The sequence below is a fragment of the Homalodisca vitripennis genome, chromosome 4 (genome assembly GCF_021130785.1).
Source record: "Homalodisca vitripennis isolate AUS2020 chromosome 4, UT_GWSS_2.1, whole genome shotgun sequence".
Lineage (NCBI taxonomy): Eukaryota > Metazoa > Arthropoda > Insecta > Hemiptera > Cicadellidae > Homalodisca > Homalodisca vitripennis.
In genome coordinates this window covers 73,149,930-73,173,928 of record NC_060210.1, presented here as the reverse complement: position 1 = coordinate 73,173,928, position 23,999 = coordinate 73,149,930, and the positions used below count along the sequence as shown (strand labels likewise).

The window sequence follows — 23,999 nt, the reverse complement described above, 5'->3', positions numbered from 1 at the left end:
CATTTATATACAGTTTGAATTAAAAGAATGAATACATTTTGTTTAGTTTTTGACGGATAAAGCTGGTGGGATGGATTTTGGGACAGCTTTCTAGGAAATAGATGTGAACTTTTAGTCACTGCTATAACTCTCCTGTCCCATTCTCCAAAATAGGATTTGGGGGAGGCGGCTCAAAATTTTTAAATATGGTGACACCTCATTTGAAAGGGCTTGATAAAAGAAGAAGAACAGTGGAAACTAGAGCTTTCTATCTCTATCCAGTACAAATATCATTGAAATTAATTAAAAATTAATTGAGGCAAAACATGAACATTTACATTCAAAAGGTAAATAACTTCAATAGACAACCACTTTCCTTAAAAACTCAAATCTATTATACAGTTATTATCTGCTGCAGGCTAGGCCTCCCTTATCTTATCATTGAGAAAGTACAGTATCATGTTCAGTTTCTGGTTGGAATTAACAAAGTTAAGACTTGTTTTATGGTACTTTATTTTGAAATAGAGTGTTTAAGTGAAGAAGAGTGTACTATTATCCTGATGATGCGAGGTTACGGAGACCTCGCCTGAGAACAAAGTTGTAACTGTTACTAAAAAGTTCACTTCTATTTCCTAGAAAGATGTCCGGAGTTCCATCCCTCCATCTTTATCCATCAAAAACTAAACATAGTGTATCCATACTTTTAATTCGCACTTTATATGCGATTCCTCGTAATTTTGTAAGATTTTTACTTTGTGTGTAAATTGGAAATAAAAGCAATAAACTATTACCTTTATTTAGCCGAATGAAAGTATGAACTATTATTAAACTGTATTAAAAAAAGAGAAAGAAAGGTTTTTAAAAACGAAAAATCTTGTGTTATTTTATTATTTCATTCATTATCCTGCATCTGAGTATGCCTTTAGATCATTCTACAATAACTTTCAGATTAGTCTAGAAAAACGCTCAGGTGAAATCTGATGCTAAATGAATGTTTAACCCTTTTGAATGAATATCTGACTATCGATTTTTAAATTTATAAAAGGGATTATTTTTAACTTTTGCTAAAAAGTAACGGATTTCAAGCTACAACCATTTAAAACACCTCTGATAAAACAATGTTGCTTGGTTAAACATAAAAAGCCGCTTCAAGGTACACGAGAACAGTGGCAATATTTATTATGTTGTTGAGTGTGAAGGCACAATACAGTATTATCAAAAGCTGAGTTCGCTTGATTATTTCATAGTTACAGAGTGTTCGAAGTTTTATTGATAATATAAATTCCATCACTTCCAATGTTGATACGAATAGATTTGAGTGCTGCCATCTTGTTATTTGAGATACCTCGTACACCTATTGACACGGAATAAGACCAAGCAATTTAATTTGATCAAAACTCATTGTTTTGGGTTAATATTTAGCGAAGCATTACAACTACTAGATGTCTGTGCCAGCAATAAAACAAAGTATAGGGCCTTTACTCACCAACGCGTATAACACTCAAAAGGTCAGCCAGTTACGTTTATAGTTTACCTCCTTGTGGTTTATATATATATATAAAATATACTGCCATAATGAATAATGCAGGATGATATGGTACCTGAAATCCTTTAGTTGGTAGTACCGAAAATAGGCTCCAAAAATCACAATCTTGGTACCACCAAACACTTATATAGTTTTCTTTTGCTTTTAATTGTCACAGTTTAGCATTATTATCTTGCACAACACTAGTAGCGAAAATAGTCTCCAAAAATCACAATCTTGGTACCACCAAACACTTATATAGTTTTCTTTTGCTTTTAATTGTCACAGTTTAGCATTATTATCTTGCACAACACTAGTAGCGAAAATAGTCTCCAAAAATCACAATCTTGGTACCACCAAACACTTATATAGTTTTCTTTTGCTTTTAATTGTCACAGTTTAGCATTATTATCTTGCACAATACTAGTAGCGAAAATAGTCTCCAAAAATCACAATCTTGGTACCACCAAACACTTATATAGTTTTCTTTTGCTTTTAATTGTCACAGTTTAGCATTATTATCTTGCACAACACTATATATGAAACTATGAAAACTTTATCCATCAACTTAAATTCGAAGTTTCTCCTTTGATTTCATAAGAGTGTATAATATAATAATAATAATAATAAAATAATAAGTTTATTGAAGGATTTAGATTTGTGAAATTAATTTAATTAATTAACTCTAGTGCTGTTGCCATGCAAAGTTCCCTACAAGATGTGCCCATTTCAGGCAGTTTGCAGACATTAAAAATACAAAAATATAATATACTTTACTTATACACATATATCAGTGATAGATATCATTGAGATATTTTTGTTCTAGATGTATATTTAAATATAAAGAATGGAATGTGGTATAATGCTTTCATAAAAATTCTTGAACAAGAAATTTTGGACACATATAAGAAGTAAAAAAGATTTGTAACGAAACCTATAATAGCAAAATGTGTAGCTTTCAATTAGAAATCATAACGTATATAATATATGTCAATAAGTATCGATTGATACCAATATCATCATAATCTCGTGTAAAATAATAATGCAATTTGATATATATAGTAAGAGTATACATACAGTATATTATATAAGAATGACGTCCTTGCAGAGTGTATTATTTCAAATAAACCAATCAAATGCTTAGTAGGCACGATCCGATGAAGTATTATAATATCTGAACAAATAAAGCTCTCCAGAATTTCAGTGTCAACGATAACTCCATACTCAAGATTCATGCCAAGCTTATTTGTGCTAATTTCAAAGATATGATAAGCAAGTTATGGTAATAGAAGGATTAATGTGTTTTATTTGTTTTGCTTCGTTATCAAAGTTTTGAACTATATTTGAAGTTCCATGTCTGTACCAGACGGGTAAGAAAATGAGTTCAAAAAAGGTGTTTAGTAACCTTTTTTGACACTAAATCAGTATTCATTGCTTAGACCTAATAATAGGTATCGGTAAAGTTTATATAAAAACGTGAAATAAAATAATAAAATTAGTATAGTGTTCAAAACTGATTACTCTTATTAGAGTAATAGAGTGTCTTTATTATTAAAGTAATTGATTATTAACTTTATATGTATATATAATGCATATAATAATATAATTAATGACAATTTATAAATTATAATAATTGTGTTTCTAACTCTAATTGTTGTAGTAGATGTATAAGTTTAATAATTGTTTGATTAACAAGGAACTATTAAACTGACATTTTTCAATAATATAAAATAATATTTATACTTTTAAAATTTAATTTCAATTTACTAAAGTTTTATCAATAAATGGTTTGGAATGGTAGTTTTCATAATAATTGACAAAAAATAATAATTTATAATTTGAAAACTAAGGAAGATATCGGATGAAACGAACTTTTTTACTGAACAAGCTTATACATAATTACAGTTCTTGTAATTTAAGTTCACAAAAAACACATTGTCTTTGATATTTTAATTAAATTAATATTTAAAAATTCAATCTTTTTTGAAACATATGAGGATAATCGCATAATTAATAAACTCAGAGCCCTGTGGAAGTTCACTAATCCTATGGCTAAACTTCAGAAGGAGTATTACACTTTGCGTTGCTGCTTAAAATCTGCCTCAAGCGTGTTTAATAACACTTACAAAACTCGTAGTTTTATGTTTAAAATGAAAGTATTTCCCAAAAGCAATTAAGTTTATACACGAAAAACATGTATACTTATAAATATGTATATATACCCGGGAATTCCACCACTTTCCATATAGTTGGCTAGAGTGACATCGTTGGACCAGACATCAAACTGCCACTTGCGCAGACCCAGCACACCACAGTGTACTCTGCCCGTGTGTATTCCCACACGCATATTCACGTTCACACCCATTACGTCTCGCACTAAACTGGAACATAACATATGTCATACAACAATGTTGATATATCCGGCCATATATCAAACTGCCACTTGCGCAGACCCAGCACACCACAGTGTACTCTGCCCGTGTGTATTCCCACACGCATATTCACGTTCACACCCATTACGTCCCGCACTAAACTGGAACATAACATATGTCATACAACAATGTTGATACATCCGGCCATACATCAAACTGCCACTTGCGCAGACCCAGCACACCACAGTGTACTCTGCCCGTGTGTATTCCCCACACGCATATTCACGTTCACACCCATTACGTCTCGCACTAAACTGGAACATAACATATGTCATACAACAATGTTGATATATCCGGCCATATATCAAACTGCCACTTGCGCAGACCCAGCACACCACATTGTACTCTGCCCGTGTGTATTCCCCACACGCATATTCACGTTCACACCCATTACGTCTCGCACTAAACTGGAACATAACATATGTCATACAACAATGTTGATACATCCGGCCATACATCAAACTGCCACTTGCGCAGACCCAGCACACCACAGTGTACTCTGCCCGTGTGTATTCCCACACGCATATTCACGTTCACACCCATTACGTCTCGCACTAAACTGGAACATAACATATGTCACACAACAATGTTGATACATCCGGCCATACATCAAACTGCCACTTGCGCAGACCCAGCACACCACAGTGTACTCTGCCCGTGTGTATTCCCACACGCATATTCACGTTCACACCCATTACGTCTCGCACTAAACTGGAACATAACATATGTCATACAACAATGTTGATACATCCGGCCATACATCAAACTGCCACTTGCGCAGACCCAGCACACCACAGTGTACTCTGCCCGTGTGTATTCCCCACACGCATATTCACGTTCACACCCATTACGTCTCGCACTAAACTGGAACATAACATATGTCATACAACAATGTTGATTGTTCAGTCCGATTCTTTTCCTCATCTATGTCAATGACATGGAGTCATCACTACTGCATGGAAAACTTGTGCAGTACGCTGATGACACGACACTTTGTTTCACCAACAAATCAAAAACTATTCTGGAACAGCAAATTTTTCTTGACACCAACAATTGTGTCCAACACTTTAACAGCCTCAACCTCAAAGCAAATTCTTCAAAATCAAATTTCTTGACTTTCGCGTTGCGATCAGGAAACTCCAATGACGGGCCAGCCGTTTTATTGGATGACTTTTTCCTGGAGGAAGTCGACTGTTCAAAATTCCTCGGAATATTCCTGGATCGGGGATTGACTTGGAATTATCACATTGATCATGTTTGCTCAAAACTGGCCTCGGGCATCTATGTATTGAGGTCTTTAGCCAAATACTGCCCCAGTCAGGTACTGATGACGGCTTATTATGGCTTGATCTACCCCCACCTCACCTACGGTTTGGTGCTGTGGGGAGCCAGCGCAAACTATCATTTTTTCAGGGCATTCAAATTGCAGAAGCAAGCGATTCGCATAATCGCACAGCTAAGGTTCAGAGAAACATGCAAGGAAGCTTTTAAAAAACTGGAACTGTTGACTCTGCCGTGTCTCTACATCCTAGAGACAATCTTTTTTTGTATGTCTAAATGTGCCATGACACGTGGCCGAGACATACATTCGTATGGGACAAGAGGCAGAGATACCTACCGAACTGGAAGTCACAGGACGGGGGTTTACGAACACTTGCCTTCGCAGGCAGGAGTTCGTTTTCTCAACAAGTTGCCAAATTCAATCAAAAACGCCCCAACGCCCAAGGCATTAAAAGCTCGTTTAAAACGCTTTTTAGCGTCTCAAGCATTTTATAGTGCTGACGAGTTTATGGCATTCGACTGGGTGACCGCACAATTGGAACACTGACAACCAGCGTTGGAAAATGGGAAAATTGGCAAGAGTGAATGTGGGGCGACTGAATTTCTGTATGTTTGACTGGTCTCAATGTGGAGTGATTGGTCCAAATTATAGAAAAATGACTATTGCTATACATTTTTTGTAATGTTCTGGCAAAATAAAAAATGATTTGATTTGATTTGATTTGATACATCCGGCCATACATCAAACTGCCACTTGCGCAGACCCAGCACACCACAGTGTACTCTGCCCGTGTGTATTCCCACACGCATATTCACGTTCACACCCATTACGTCTCGCACTAAACTGGAACATAACATATGTCATACAACAATGTTGATACATCCGGCCATACATCAAACTGCCACTTGCGCAGACCCAGCACACCACAGTGTACTCTGCCCGTGTGTATTCCCACACGCATATTCACGTTCACACCCATTACGTCTCGCACTAAACTGGAACATAACATATGTCATACAACAATGTTGATATATCCGGCCATACATCAAACTGCCACTTGCGCAGACCCAGCACACCACAGTGTACTCTGCCCGTGTGTATTCCCACACGCATATTTACGTTCACACCCATTACGTCTCGCACTAAACTGGAACATAACATATGTCATACAACAATGTTGATATATCCGGCCATACATCAAACTGCCACTTGCGCAGACCCAGCACACCACAGTGTACTATGCCCGTGTGTATTCCCACACGCATATTCACGTTCACACCCATTACGTCTCGCACTAAACTGGAACATAACATATGTCATACAACAATGTTGATACATCCGGCCATACATCAAACTGCCACTTGCGCAGACCCAGCACACCACAGTGTACTCTGCCCGTGTGTATTCCCCACACGCATATTCACGTTCACACCCATTACGTCTCGCACTAAACTGGAACATAACATATGTCATACAACAATGTTGATACATCCGGCCATACATCAAACTGCCACTTGCGCAGACCCAGCACACCACAGTGTACTCTGCCCGTGTGTATTCCCACACGCATATTCACGTTCACACCCATTACGTCTCGCACTAAACTGGAACATAACATATGTCATACAACAATGTTGATACATCCGGCCATACATCAAACTGCCACTTGCGCAGACCCAGCACACCACAGTGTACTCTGCCCGTGTGTATTCCCACACGCATATTCACGTTCACACCCATTACGTCTCGCACTAAACTGGAACATAACATATGTCATACAACAATGTTGATATATCCGGCCATACATCAAACTGCCACTTGCGCAGACCCAGCACACCACAGTGTACTATGCCCGTGTGTATTCCCACACGCATATTCACGTTCACACCCATTACGTCTCGCACTAAACTGGAACATAACATATGTCATACAACAATGTTGATATATCCGGCCATACATCAAACTGCCACTTGCGCAGACCCAGCACACCACAGTGTACTCTGCCCGTGTGTATTCCCACACGCATATTCACGTTCACACCCATTACGTCCCGCACTAAACTGGAACATAACATATGTCATACAACAATGTTGATATATCCGGCCATACATCAAACTACCACTTGCGCAGACCCAGCACACCACAGTGTACTCTGCCCATGTGTATTCCCACACGCATATTCACACCCACATTAAACTGAACATAACATGTCACAATGTAATGTTTACATAACTAAACAGACATCTATAATTTAACTAAATCTAACATGCCTTAGTATATTTTTCGTCCTCCATTTAATTGTTTAGGATATTACATCTTTGGATGTGCAATAAAATCGACCAATAAAATAACGTACCTCACTATGTTTTACTAGTTTTTGCGAAATCTCGTAAAACGTTTTTTCGTAGGAAATATCACGAATCCTAGTGCTATTTTTCTATTTGTATGAAATTTTAAACTAAAGACATGCCATACTTTAAATATTTATATAATTAATCAGACATCAATTACAACTCACGATCTGAGATAAATCAAGCATACAAAAGATTACGGAACTGTGCCTATTTATTGTTTTAATAGTGATAAAACCTCTATGTTAACTAACAAAAAAGTCGAATGCTCAACTACCAAACCCTCTACCGTGGAAGATAGAAAGGTTGTATGTGGTATGTGAAACCCTGTCAATTTTTCAATTAGTCTTAGTGTTTTTTTAATGCCAATAAACACACATACACGTACCGAGCGTTTTTATGTGTGGGAATGTCGAGTTTAGCTCTAGTTCACCTTCCACTAGAACTAGAGCTGAATTTTACATTCCCTACATACACATAGCTACGTTATATAATAACTCTGGGTATTATTATATTTTAATAATAGCCTACGCCTGAGCATATTAGGCATTTGTAAGCGGCTAGCTTTGCTATCGTCTCTTTATAAAATCAGTGATTACCATTAGTTGAGCGGTTCTAAAAACCTTGACAGTATTATAAAAATATCAACACGTTTATGTCTATTCTATCCTACGTGGTTTAGGAGCATTGCATAAAACTACTACATTACTCTACTCTACTCTCTATTGGATGGCTAATTTAACGGGCGTATTTATACTACGTAACCTATTTAACTTACGATACAAAATCAACTTAATCTATTTGTTCCTGACAACCCTACCAAACATATTTTTAACTAACCACTCTTACCTTATACAACCAACCTGACCAAATGTGGCGTAACCTACCTAAGACAAATACCTGTACCTTATCCTTCAATAATCGTATTTAATTTAAATTGAAGAATATTAGAGTTTTATGATTTTTTTAAATGGAAAGAAGCTTATCGTTACGGAAATAAAATTTACAACACCTATAGTGTGAAAAAACAAAATACTACTGTACTTACATAAAAGAAACAGTAGCTCTAAATTAAGCAATTTATTAAAAAATTTCGATGGTTTACTAGCTTAATATTATCATAAATATGTTTATTAATTGTAGTAATGTAATAATAATGTTAAAAAAACAATTTTTTAAACATTTAAAGTCTCAATTATGAAAAAAAACATTTATTTAAACAGTCATCAAAAATGGTTTAAATGGGTACAACATTTTACAGATTAGCTAAAAAACAGGTGTAAATTTATCATGGCAACTCATTTAGTCAAATGTTTTTTGTGGCTTACAAAAATAATTTTAATATTTCAGTAAGAAAATCCCTTTTGAAAATCGACTGCTTTTACAATTTGCCTGAGACAAACATATACTCACGCTATGGCGTCTATCATATCAAGACCCATTTCGACACAGCAGTGCGCATGGTCGGGTCTCGGTTCAGGCAGGCCTGAGACACAATAGTAGCAGTCTCCCAGTAGCTTGATACGGAGGCAGTGGTGTTCCTGGGCTAACCTGTCAAACCTGCGAAAACAAGAGGAATTATCAATATTGTTCAAAAAGAGTACAATTTTTAAAACTAACAGTCTTACAGTTTCTATAAATAATAATTAATTGATACGAGTAAGTTTGGTATTTACCTTGCGAATAGTTCGTTGAGCAGCCGTACCAGCTCCTGGGCCGTGCACTGATCAGACAGGCTTGTGAATCCACAGATATCCGCAAATAGGATGCTGCATAACAAAGCCAGCATAAAAAATGTGTTACAGACATGGTGGAAAATATGAAGAAGTATATCATTGTCGTCTATTGTACACTATTGTTGTAAATGGACAGCTCGTTACTTCCTGTTGTTTTAGCTAGTTTTATATCACAATCATATGTTTATATACATATATTATAATGTATACAAGAAATTGTTTCGTAATGGAGAAAATCGACGTTTTGAGATTGGTGTAACTATCCATTTGGGGTTCCTTGATTTATTAAAATACAAACATGGTATAGTTTTACGAGTAGCCTGTCGGTTTTCTGAGTAAGTGGATTGAATGGGAACTATTTAAGGAACGAGTCTGATAGTGGACGAAGAGATATAAGTGCCAGTAAAGGTTTTGTTAAAGGATGTGATATTTCCTGACAGATGGAAAAAGGGGTAGTTAAGACTTTCCTGGAAGACTTTTTGAAGGCGGGGAGAAGCATAATGAAAGACAGTATTGTATTACGCGGGCAAAAGAAGTGCAATATTTATGGGTAAGCTTTGGGAGTGATTCATCTTACAGACAACACATTAATGATTCTAATGCAGGTTAGTGAAATATTTTAAATTTGTAGAAAACTTATAATGAGGAACTGAGTAATGGTAATGAAGAATCTGGATGCAGTTTAGGAACATGAGATCAAGCCCATGATGTTTATGAGCCCGTACTGTGGGCGAAAGAAATGTAGGATAGGATTTTGAGAAGTACAATTTTGATACGTATGACTCAGAGTTAAACTGCAGTATTGTATAATAAAGAAGGTATACTCTGTGTGAAGTTTGTGTTTGACGATGGAAGGATTGTGACAGAAATAGTATTTTTTGGACCTTTGCCATCGCTTACTGATACAAACATCGGTAAAATTAATTTTCGAGATCTGTTCTCTTCCTAAGGGGAATTACTAACAGATACGAGGTTACATAACCACGTAAATACAATCTAGATTAAAATAAATAAATAATTCATTTTTCATAAGTCAAGAACCACAGCAACAATGTTGTGTGTCAAAACCATGCATATCAACTACAAAACATGCACTTAATAGAAACGAAACATTAATAAGAACAAAAGTGTAAAAAAGTGTTGGTGATTTTTTTTTGGTATTACTAAACCATGACAAAGGACGGTACAAATCCTGTTTCCTTCATAAATATGAATAATAGTAGCGGATAACCCCTGGGATCTATTAGTGTAGGAAAGTAGTGAGTGTAAGGATATTGAGAACGGTAACGTGACTCGTGGTACAACAAGGATGGAGGAGACGCAAGTTTTGGAAGGTCATGTGACCTGGCCATAATGAATTTATCAGAATCTCGGAGTTTTGGTAGCACATTAGCGGGTTTTGGTTGCAGGGATGATATGATAAGCCTGGCGCGAAACGATTGTCTGTGACGCTGATGTACCCGCAATAGCGACTTGAGGTTGACGATATAATCTTGTCGCGAACCCAGCGTCTCATCATTGAGCTTTAATAAGCAGCATAGAATTTTCCGTGAAGGCGAAATATTCTTACACCTGTTTTGAAGTTGGCGAAATAAGGTTCAGGGAAACAGGTATACTTCTAATGCATAATTATAGTTAATGCCTGGCCTACTCTTGTCTGTTTCAAAACTAAACAGGTGCTATCCCGAAATGTTAATGGATTTCGGAAAATATCTAAATATACAGTTGTTTTATATTTTTATTTATTCAAACAATCGTTTCATTATGTTGAATTGTTTTCTATGCTGTGCAATAGTTGTGACATAAAGTGACTATGGTGGAAAGGATTCATTCTATGTGAAGCTTGAGTTTTAATATCGAAACGATGCAAAGAGATCGTTTTGAGCTTCTTCGTTGCCGACAATTTAGGATCTCTTCAGACGAACATGATTTCCGTTCCAATAGTTACATCTGTGACAGCGTCAGATTTTACGCGCAGTAAGAGGACGGTGAATTGGAGTTAAACTCAGCTCTCATTTACATTGAGATTTTGATGCATATTACAGTGAGCACAAATTTAAACGGCTACTTCCTTAAAATGTTTTGATGGCTGATGCTAGCTAATAAACTGAGCCATGTCAAGTTTATGTACCATTTACATATTAAAATCAATTTAATTATTTTGAAGTTATGGCAGTTATGGTTATCATAAGTTTGCGTTCTGTTGTATAAGTTGATACTTAAACTCACAGCTGATCGTAATCAACAATGTGCAGTTGTATCAGCAAATTTTTAACAATCAGTTGGCAATATTTACTGCACTTTCGTGTTACAAACTGACTGTATTATTATTAAACAATATAAGAATGCTTTTAGTAATTGCAATAAAATTATTACGTTTACGACACTTCCTTAAATCAGTAGTATTTTATACTAAGTACAAGGCAATTAAAAAAAATTGCATGCATACTCTCCGTTCATAATGTAATGACCAATTAAACTTCAATTTATTTAGCCATAATAAAATACTAACCTAAATATACTTTTTGAATGTTTTATGACATGAAAATATAGATAAGAAACACAGTAGCTCGTAATGGTATTATTTCCTGCCCGCTGAATGTGTTCCGCTATCAGATATTGTCTGAGGCCCCACCCACCCTGACAGGATGTAAACAACCCACAATAAAAGTGAGGTCAATATTTCATTACTGACTGTATGAAAAATGGGCTATAATAGTTTTATAATGGCTAAACATAGTATGTTAGAAAATGTTTATGGCTTGACTTTCTATACCCTATTGATACATGTTTTCTTTTAGTGTAAATACGAGTAATTTATTTTTATTATTTTGTCAAACCAAGGTGGTATCATAACTGAATTTAGTACAATATATAGCAGTTTTTAAAACCATTTTATCAAATAATTACTTTGGTGAGTTATCAGTAATAGTGATTTATAATATATATTTTAAATATGATGTTTATATGTATTTAATAACATAAACTCATATAAGTTGAAACTGTTGAACGCTCAGATAATATCATAAAGTTTCTCTTTGAGTTTGATATTAAATATTATTCTCTTTGATGGTTGTATTAAATTTACTTCATTAACAAGTTATGTCTTACACTATACTGACAACTACACATGATCTTGGTGTTTATAGATCATACCTCGTCACTCACGCCACGATACATGCGTTACTTTAGTAATGCATTTTTGTTGGTTAAGAAAATTCTTCTAAGGCCTGAAAAGATTGGTTTTTGTTATATTTTGATTTTGTATACATAAGAATACAAATTATTAACATTTGTTTTAATCAAAATTAGACTGTATACTGTATAACAATGAGTCGTTATATGTGTTTCTAAGCGCTAATCTCGGAAACGGCTGAACCAATTCCACTAATTCTTGTTTTTGACATTTTAAAGTCCGAGAAAGGCTTATAAGCAGAAAAACATAGACAAGTGTTAAGAAATATTAAAATTCTAGAAAAATAATGATAATACTAACGACAATACAATCCAGATTTAACTGACTGTAAACAACTTTTGACACTTTCAGCTGAAGTTCGTTAAAGAGGGAGAAACATTTATTTACATTTAAAGCAGATGAAGAAAAATGAATGCAGTGCTTGATCAGTAGTGTAATACATATATCAAACACAAATTTACTCTCTGACTTTACTACATATTGCCCCAGTGACGAATAAAACTTAACGTTTTAATCAATTGAAAATACATTTTGAAACCTGTTAAACTCATCTTAATGAAGAAAGCTGTAAATATTTAAATTGGGGTACTGGTTGGCTTACTTGACACTGTGATATGGCATTTTCACTGCGGCTTAGGAAAACTAAAAGAATCAACACTAACATACCGTTATTTACCGTATTTACGAGCCCTGACTACAATCCGAAAAAAGACTTCCATTGCGGAATATTTATTACAAATTATCATTTAGAAATGTTTGCATGGATTTGGCAAGGATGTATCCAAGTTGATTAAAAGGGCTGGAAGAAGGTTTATTTTACATACCTGGTTTCTGATACCTACATGCGTATTATATTTTCTTGATCGGGCACCGTAAATAAATTACAACATAAGGTCATTTAAATTGACATTTTGATCGTAGTAGGCTTCTCGGTTCTACGTATACATATTTTTATTCTCATCGGTACAACAAAGTAGACTAAGATATAGCTCTGGAAATAACCTTAACTGGAAGTAGACGCTTTTTGACCCAAGTAGATTTTGGAGATTTATTCGTGTGTATATTATCTTTATCGGGTGAATAAGACAAACTCAACTCTGGTACCGTAAATAAATTAGACAGTCCTAACTTCCTAGTCCTACATAAGTATACATTTTCTTTACCTGGACAACAAGACATACTCACATATGCAACTGGAAAATATCTTACATCAGAAGTAGAAAGGGTGGAAATATTATGATTTTTGACCGAAGTAGGTTTCTGAGACCTACATAAGTATATATTTTCTTGATCAGATCCACAATGCAAACGCAGCTGACGGGTCAGAAATATAATTAATTCGAACGAGAAATGCTCTTATACAGCAAAAGCTGATATAAGAATCAGTGGCAATTTCGCTTATGCTCTGATCCTCTTAACTATGATCAATGATATAATATGTACCTGATATATACCTAATTGATTTGAAAAATGTCATAGTGCTTCATCGTGTTTCATAATAATAGGTTTTACTAAGAAGGCAACGGTCTGTAATTTAAAAAGTAAGTATGAACCTAGTACTACATAGTATAAGGACTTTTAGTGCGTGTGAAGCTGCGGGTAACTGCTAATGCTTAAATATTTTCACTTTAAATGATGAGGGATATTGAGTAAAGGCAATTAGAAAGGATATTGCAAGTAACATCTTCCATTTTCCCTACAGCGTTTGGGTTCACTGAGAGATCTTTACTAGGAACTGAGTAAACTCAGCTGGGACAATCATCTTGTTATTTTTAACCAACCGTTAAGTGTTCTTCAATTAGTATAAGGGGTAATTCATTAGGTAAGGTTAATTCCTGTATAATTTTATACTCGGAGTCTCATTTCTTTTGCAATGAAGGTTTCTCGTTTACAAATGCTTTGTTCAATCAGTACCGCCCGTTCTGACTTGTTAATCTTGCTGACGTGTTGTTTCCACTCTTACAAAGAGTTCTTGTAAATTGATTATGTTGGGTAAGGGTTTCTCATTAAATTTTATTATAACAAACAAAATTTTATTATATAAAACATTTTCTTTCACAAATCATTAATAAAACGATTTAAGAATTTATGTCTTCATACTATGTAAGCGCCAGATACGGCCAAATACTAAATAATTGAATCGGAAAAAGTAAGCGCTCTGTGGTGTAATGGTAGCACATTCACCCGGCAAGTGAGAGATCCGGGTTCGACTCCCGGCGGAGCAACTACTTTTTGTGATTCAATGTTTATTTAAATTAAATAAGGCTCTTGCCATTTATACAGTTTAATGTATATATATATATATATATATATATATATATAATATATATATAATGCTTCTTCCTTCCTCTCCACGATCCTTTCCACCTCCTTTCTCTTCTTTTTATGCCTCCTTTTAGTCTAAGCTCATTGGATCTCTCGCTCGCTCTCTTTCAACTGTTCTCGCTCAGTACTTGAATCAGGAATAGAAGGCATCGCTAGAAACTGAATCTTGTATATTCCTGAAGCTCATATCGGAATGGTTTAGGAATACACAAGCTTCGCCGCTAACATTGCCTCTACTATTAGACATAACAGAGGAAAAAAGGACGTTATAATGGGGTTTTACATAAATAACAATAATGTTTTTCTCATAAAGTTTTTTGATATCGAAAGGTACTTAAATAAGATCGACACAACTATTTGATAAGTAAAAAACAATCTACTGAATAGAACTGTAACTGTCGCAATTTATAAAGTAATTCATACTAAACTTGGTAAGAATACATTACGTTGCACGTGTCAGTTCGTTAAGTTCGTTATCCAGCCTCAACCAATAAAAACTTTCAAAGTCTGCGGTAGTTTGCATTTGTGCCAAACTTTCTTCTCGCCTGTTACATAGTATAGACCAAAATTACACATGTTTTACCGTTGTTGTATAATAAACAACATTTGTAGTTATACATTTTCCAAATCTCTTATGGGTTTAGAACGCATATTACCGTATCTAAATTATATTTAATTATATATTTCAATATGAAGGCTATAAATGAAACCCATTTATGTTCCGACTGTGTCTGAAGAAATATTTTCTGATTATATATATTATATTAAAATTGTAAGCAACCAATCAACCCACCTTACGTTTTCGTGCTTTTGGATGTATATTTTGTGGAACATGGTGTCCTGCGGTTTTCCAGCGATGTCAGCCTTCATCTCCATGGCAACATGTCGAGGCAACACTGATAGTAACAGCCGTTCCTGCAACCAATAGAGAAATATGCTATATATTACTAAACTGATAGTAACAAAATGTAGTTCTGTAACTAGCAATGGCATCTAAATCCAAAAGAAAAGCAAAGCGTTAGTAACAATATGAGTATTCCAACAAGTGGGCTACTGCCAATAATACACGCTACGTCGAATTTCATGTACAAATGACACAACATTTTTTCCATTAAATTATAGAAAGCCATCTAATATAACAGCAAAAAGAATAAACACGTATTAAAACAATATTAATCTTCAAAATAATTATTTGGTATAGTATATTTTCTGAATTGTGTATTATGTAGCTTGTATTGCAGTGACAATTTGCATAAATTCATAATAATTAAATCAATGGAATTCTCAATTAATTGGTTGGCTAAGTTGATAACCATTAGGCACTATTTTAAATAAAAGTGTTCGAACACATTATAAAATATGAAAAACTCTGACATGGACATATTCTTGATTTTAATAGACAAATTTACAACTACGTAGACATTTCTAAAAAAAATATATTTCAATCTGACCCATACAATAAATCGTAATCTCTGTAAACTTAATTCAACATTTTGTGATTCTTTTTAAAACTCACATATTCTTTCTATTTTTAAGTGTTGGTATAGTATTATTAATATTTCCTAAATATTTATGACAAATTTAATTTACTTACACATGTATAAATCAAATGTGTAAGGGTATCAGTAAGTATCCATTGTTTCTGTTTCATTATCAGACTAAACATTTCGTCTTACACTTTGATTAGTAACGGGAAAACGCTGATTTGTTTTAAAGCAACAAATATCATTAGGGATAATTAATCAAACTTCTGGATTGTCAAGGAGGAAGTCTATACATATGATTGAAAATATTTGAGTGTAGATCTGAATTTAGAAATGGATGGGAAGAGATCTTACAGTTCTTATTTAAGTAACGTGGCTTAGATAATTAGAGACTCTTAAATAATTAAGGAAAATCTTTTGGCATGAAATCACACACGTTCACTTAAAATGACACATACCGTTTATAATGCTCTTAGTATAAGTAATGTGTTGCTTCCATGTAAGACTCGATGGTTGGAGTTTACAACGCATACAACACACCGACCTCAGTCGAAGAGGTTGGTCCATTACTTCTACACACGGCCTCGGTTGGAATTGTAATGAACATTTTACGTGATAAGGACATCAAAGCACCCTCTCATCCCTATATACACCTAATACAAACCAAGTTAGATTGCTTGCCGGGAGCGAGGTGAGTAGTAACAAAATAAGTCAAAGGCGGAGAGAATACTTAAGCAAGTGCGTCGGAATTCGCCGTCAGCACTCTAATTCATGTACTTTGTACAAAGCCCACCATAACAATACCCGAGTTATGTACATATAACGGCTCATTACATGTAACTCCTTAACTTTTCGTTTCCTTAGATAGTATTCTGGAGAATTAACATATGAGGCGTGACCTCCAAATCATAATAAGACAGTTACCATTTCAAATTTTGTAAGAACATTATACTACGCTTGTTATCTTCAAGAATAATGTAATAGTTTAAGGATGGATTGTAAAATAGTATGAGCTATTTTCGTCTGCTTTGTAATTATGTATTTCGTCCCATCTTTAAAGCTTCACGGAGATTGATTTGAAAGGACAACAGGATTTCAAAAATGTACTATACTTCAATATGTACTTTGTATTATGTCACACTTAAAATTACTTAAAGCATGGTTCTACAAGGTAAGATCTTCTATGCACACATTCTCTGACACTGAACGTTTCATTTGTAGGCTAGTTTAAAATGCTTTCAGAGAGTAAGGTATCTTTTACGCAATGAAACATAGTAATGAATGATATGAACAAATTAAAAACCTAATTCAACCGGATTACAAACAATATGTCAATTGCGTAACATAGATAACTTTGTAATAGTGATCAAGCAAGTATTTTGAACATTTGGATGGAACACGAATATCTACGAGTATATAGACATATTAGTGCTAATTTAACAATATTTAACTAAACATAATCATAATTATCTTCTCGCTTATCTTATTACAATTCATTGTGATCATATGCAAGACATAAATTTAAATTTAACAACAGGCAGTTCTAGAACCCTAATTTAAATTTCGATTAAATATTGTTGATTAAGTAATGTTTATATTTACCTGTTGCTGATTTTCGCGTTGTATGGTTAGCCTGGCCTCCACACACTGTCGCGTCTCCAGAAAAGCTTGTCTTTTGGCCAGTTCACTGGGGTAGTGTGTCAGCACCCCCGCTACATTAGTACATACCAACAGTACAAGCTGCGCCAACATCTGGAAAATAATATAAATTGTGTAGTTCCTACGTTGCATGGTCAGCTGGTCTCCACGCAATGTCGCGTCTCCAGGAAAGATTGAATGGGTCTCTAGGCCCGGTCACTTGGGCAATGGGTCAGCATCCCTGCTACATTAGTACATACCAACAGTACAAGCTGCGCCAACATCTGAAACATAATATAAATTGTGTAGTTCCTACGTTGCATGGCCAGCTGGTCTCCATGCAATGTCGCGTCTCCAGGGAAGATTAAATGGGTCTCTAGGCCCGGTCACTTGGGCAATGGGTCAGCATCCCTGCTACATTAGTACATACCAACAGTACAAGCTGCGCCAACATCTGGAAAATAATATAAATTGTGTAGTTCCTACGTTGCATGGTCAGCTGGTCTCCACGCAATGTCGCGTCTCCAGGGAAGATTGAATGGGTCTCTAGGCCCGGTCACTTGGGCAATGGGTCAGCATCCCTGCTACATTAGTACATACCAACAGTACAAGCTGCGCCAACATCTGAAACATAATATAAATTGTGTAGTTCCTACGTTGCATGGCCAGCTGGTCTCCATGCAATGTCGCGTCTCCAGGGAAGATTGAATGGGTCTCTAGGCCCGGTCACTTGGGCAATGGGTCAGCATCCCTGCTACATTAGTACATACCAACAGTACAAGCTGCGCCAACATCTGGAAAATAATATAAATTGTGTAGTTCCTACGTTGCATGGTCAGCTGGTCTCCACGCAATGTCGCGTCTCCAGGGAAGATTGAATGGGTCTCTAGGCCCGGTCACTTGGGCAATGGGTCAGCATCCCTGCTACATTAGTACATACCAACAGTACAAGCTGCGCCAACATCTGAAACATAATATAAATTGTGTAGTTCCTACGTTGCATGGTCAGCTGGTCTCCACGCAATGTCGCGTCTCCAGGGAAGATTGAATGAGTCTCTAGGCCCGGTCACTTGGGCAATGGGTCAGCATCCCTGCTACATTAGTACATAGCAACAGCTGAACAAATAACATACATTGTGTTGTCCTCACGATTTATTGTCAGGCTAGCCACCATGTATTATCACGTGTATGTCAGCCCTTTCCCTATCATATTGTTACACAACAGTACAAACTGCTCCTATAGACGTGTTTGAACTTGAAAGTGTTGAACTTGATATTTGATGAAATTTTAAAGCACCGTGCTTTAAGAAACTATACTATGCTGCTTTGCAGTTGTATATACTGCAGAATTAAAACAGTTGTAAAAAGAAAATTGTAAGGATGTGGTATGGAATTACTTATTTACCTTGAAGGTGCAAATTCTCTTGATGTTCTACAAGGAATATATTAAATTATGTAGACACTAACCTAAATAACCAGTGTCTTACCTAACTGTGAATCCATAATATTGAAATAGTTATGAATTTTTTTACGTTTTAAATCTTTAGTCTTTAAATTTAACTGCTAAAATTACCTTAAAGAATGTAAATACTTTAATGCCGAAAAAATTATATTCACTTTATTAAAAGCTCATAATCCTGTATGTAACCAATTCACAATTTTGTTACAAAAATGTATTGCGATTTTTAGTATGTAGTATTTAGAATGAAATTTTTTATTTCATTAAAACAATATATACATATACAATATATATATATATATATATATATATATATATATATATATACACAATATATATTATTATGTTTATTAATATTCATTCGTTGAAGCTCTTACTCAAAAGAAATAGTTAAATATACTGGTCTAGTTGCAGTTATGATTTTTATTTAGTTTCAGGATATGTTGTAAACATATTTTGATCATAATCGATCGAAAGATCATGTCTAATACGGATGGCTGCAGTTAGTGAGGCTTCCTAACACCGGTGTGTTAAGACCGGTTAGTTAGTAGCCTGGCTTAAGGGCATACTACTCTTGCTCGTTTTGGCTTTAGAGGCTGGTACAGAACTATCCTCCCCTTCTTCCAAGGTGACATGATTGAGATAGTGTCTGCTATCCCTCTTTGTCAGTCTCGGCAGGAGGCGGCCCTTAAACCCAACCTTACTAAATCTGAATATCCTGTTACTCTGGAAGCAATCGCAAAGTTACTTTTAGGATTAAGTGCAATAAGAGGTTTCTCAGCTTCTTGTCATAAGAGAACACACAAGAGGATTCTTTCCGCCCTATCGTTTGATTCAATAATGAAAACTGTGATCCGGACATAGAAACTTGTGTAGAAGGAAAGTAGTAATACGTACATGAAATTAAGCAAACTCTGTTCTTTACCCACTCCAATACTGCAAGTTCACAAATTCTGTTCCAGGCGATGTAAAAACAATAAAGTTAATTGGGTTATGTATACGAATATAATTATTAAACTTTGAAGCATAGGCATAAGCTTAGAGCTTATGCTAAAGAGAGAATAATGAAAGATGTGTTCCATGAAATTGTTCAATAAAGTCGATCAGCTATTGATTATAGTAAATAGATATTACAGTTATAAACTAAATATACACAAAGTTTATTTTGTGTTGAAAGCACACAATGTGTCGTCATATTAGATAGTTACTATAGTTCTACACAAATGCAACGACGAGGAAAAGGCAATCCAGTCAATTTGGAAAAATAATTTTTAAGCGTAAAACTGATTAGGAAAACATTTTTTAATTAACTAGGCAATCAATAAACGTAGTTACCTATAAACGATCTTTATGTGTAAATTTTAGGAATGATTAATTAATATCCACACGTCGGTGTCGCCATCTGCAACAAATGAGTTTTGTAAACTTTAGTAGCCGTAAGTTGATTTCGTCATCTGCTACTGATCATTATTTTGATGAATGATAAATTGAACTTCGATCCCGATGTTACTAATCGCGTAGTGTCGTCTGTACTGACTATCAATCTGTAAAGTTTTATAAATTTCTTTTTATAGAAGTTCAATTACAAATGTTGAATGTTATAATTGGCTGAGAGTTAGCGAAGCATTTTTAGTCAAGGGGATGGAGAAATCTGTTTGTCTGATCTGTATCTATGTTTCTGTCTGTCACACGATAATTCGACACCGAACTGACCTGTATACTTGAAATATTGAATGAAGCTTCATTTCTGTAGCATTTCTGTTGTTAAACACACATCTTTAAATTGGTCTTATGGATAGCTATAATGGCAACGTAATAGCAGTGTAAATAAATTTATAAACAATCTCATACTTTGATAATATGAGATTTTATCAAAGTAACACCTGTGTCCTAACTACCCCACAGAATGCAACATAATCTGTTGGTGACAGTGTGTAGCAAAGAGTAAAAGGGACAAATCACACAGCTTACTTTATTTAGTTACAGCTATAAAACCCTACTTCATGAACAAAATGTGCATGCATGATGAGCCAAGATGTGGCGCAAACCGTGGCTAGCGCATGCGCACAAGAAACTGTTAACTCTCCACTTCACGCTTGATCACGTGGTACAGGCAATGCCAAACAAAGGGTAAATTTTTTTATTCACTCATAATTTTCAAAAGAGGTGCGTCATGAGAGCGAGTTTTGGTGACAAGACAGGTCGACATACAAAGCTTGACTGTATGTGGTCACTCCGCGAGAGTGTTTGTTGGAGGGTGGTGGAGGACGGCGCTGCAGACATGAATACTTCCCTCTTCGCGGTTCGCGCTGGCTCGCTTCAGTAACATGGAATTAATATTAAAGAATTAAAGTTTCTTTGTTGGTAGTCCTCTTCAATGATTATGCCTCTAAACGAACATTTTCTTACATTTTAACAATTGCCGGTGTTTTAAATAAAAAGTGTTGAGGGACTAGAGTGTTGCTAGTTATGCATTATTGTTTAATAGTATATTAGATCTAGATCTAGGAATAATTTATTACATCTTTGAAAGAAAAGCACTGTAACTCAACTACCTGTCACCAAGAAAAGACCTCCGGTGCTTCTTTCCTCTAGGCCAGGTTTAAACTTAAAACAAAAGACACATTGATCTGCCTTGAGACTTTGTCACATTAAAGTTATGTACATTTTAAAATTTGTATAATAATTTGCTTTTTGTGTACTATTACACTTGTGTTTTTGTGTTGTGCACAATATTAAAATTCATTATTCAAATTCACACATTTATTCTCACGTTTAAATATTTCGAATTTTTTATCAGTTTTTGCTACTGGACTTGTGCTTATAGCATAAATCTTCCAACATGTTTTTATCACATTTTTGTAATTTGTGTTTAATACCTTGAAATTTGCTAGCGATTTAAAAAATTAATCAATGCACTGATTTTGACACCTTATTATGGGCTGTTACGTCATCAATTATTCCTAGTTATCGGTGTCACACTTTGAAGGCGACAAGTCTGTTAGCTGTAAAGCCTAATGTAAGTGATGGGGGTGGTGGTGGTGGGGGGGGGGTGAGGGGGAGCATGAAAGTGGAGACGTAGCATTGTGGCGAAGCGGAGAACGCCGTGACGGCTGTATCCGTCGCCTAGCAACAGGTACCATACCACATCACATCCTCACTTAACACATTTACTCCTGTGTACCACAATCAAATACAGGATGCAGCCATTTCCTTCTCAATTACGTTTTGTTACTCGCAGCTTTTAACTCATCGCATAACCCCTTACTTGGATGTGGTTCAGCTGCTGAAGTCAAATTTATCCCTCAGGTCAACAGTAAATATTTAAAAAATTGTTTACTATTGTTAAATTCCCAAAGCAGAAATTATTTTATCACGTCTCGTAAGAGAAACTTAAATTGTTTCTCACTATTATTCATAAATAATGCTGTCCCTAATTAATTTCCAAGCAGCTTTGCTTGTAAATATATATAATGTAAAAAGCTAATGTAATGTAATGTAGTATGTAATGTAATGTGTATAGCAGGCATTCTGGGGATGCCTGGTATTAGACCTTTAAGAAGAGGCATCGTCTTGTCTATAACGATTTGCAGGTTCTTATTTTGGAATTGCACTTAAATTAAAATAAATTATTTAAAGGCGATTGTGACACAAAATATATACATAATTAAATTTTGGAGGAAACGTACATACAGTTTTTATTTAATTATAGAGATTTTTTAATTTCATATATTATTTATTACATTAGATATACTTGGCCAAAACACAACAATAATAAATTATCCACTGAAACAAAACTTCAACTATAGTAGGTTAGGCAAATAGAGAAAGAAGATAAGTAACACAAAAAGGAAAATTTTACAGTCTCAACAATATAATATGTTAGATATAATCATTGTAAAGCCTTTTTTTAATTATAATAGTGAAATTTTCAAACAGATTACAGGGGTAAAAGAGACAGAATTATTAAATTGCGTTTAATACATTTTAGCTATAAATGTAACGACGTTAAATATCAAAGAACAACTCATTCATCACGTTAGCTGACATTGGTAAACGATCTCCTTGTTTTTTTCCACCTGGAAACTGGTAAAATGACGTTTAAAGTACTCCAAAGACTGTCAATAGAAGAGCATAAGTTTCTCTTGTAATACAAATATTAAATGGATGAATAGTTTGAAGTATATTACCACAAAAAATATTGTTTCACGGTTTAAAAATACTTTGACCAGAACAGCTTGGTTAGTATAAGATAAATTAGTATAAAATGTTATTTTACAGGTCGCGTTGTAGACAGATAATTGCAATGTTGTACGCTTTTGGGTTTTAAGAGGATTAATGTAATCTATTAAATTTGTGACAGTTTTGTAATAAATAATTAATTATCTAAATACTTATACAGCCGCATGTGAAACTGACTGACTCACTCACTCACTGATATATAGATACAAATTCTAACATAGTTCTAGCAGTGCTGGAAACTTGAAATTTGGCATGCAGGTACCTTTTGCAATATGACCCGGAGGAAAAGTCTGAAAACCGGACTTTTTCAATTTTAAACCCCTCAAAAAAATTCGAGAAATTTTTAGAAA

The 23,999-nt window shown here is 34.9% G+C and overlaps 1 protein-coding gene across 1 annotated transcript in view; it reads right to left on the bottom strand.

Annotated features, from left to right (window-relative positions):
- LOC124359537 (adenylate cyclase type 6) overlaps positions 1-23,999 on the bottom strand; it is a 164,019-nt gene that overhangs the window by 22,377 nt on the left and 117,643 nt on the right. The window contains exons 8-12 of the mRNA XM_046812351.1: positions 17,913-18,062; positions 15,620-15,741; positions 9,246-9,338; positions 8,983-9,129; positions 3,727-3,885 (exon numbers count right to left, since the gene is read on the bottom strand). Coding sequence (XP_046668307.1) covers positions 3,727-3,885; positions 8,983-9,129; positions 9,246-9,338; positions 15,620-15,741; positions 17,913-18,062 — 671 coding nt within the window. The remainder of the gene's footprint in view (positions 1-3,726; positions 3,886-8,982; positions 9,130-9,245; positions 9,339-15,619; positions 15,742-17,912; positions 18,063-23,999) is intronic.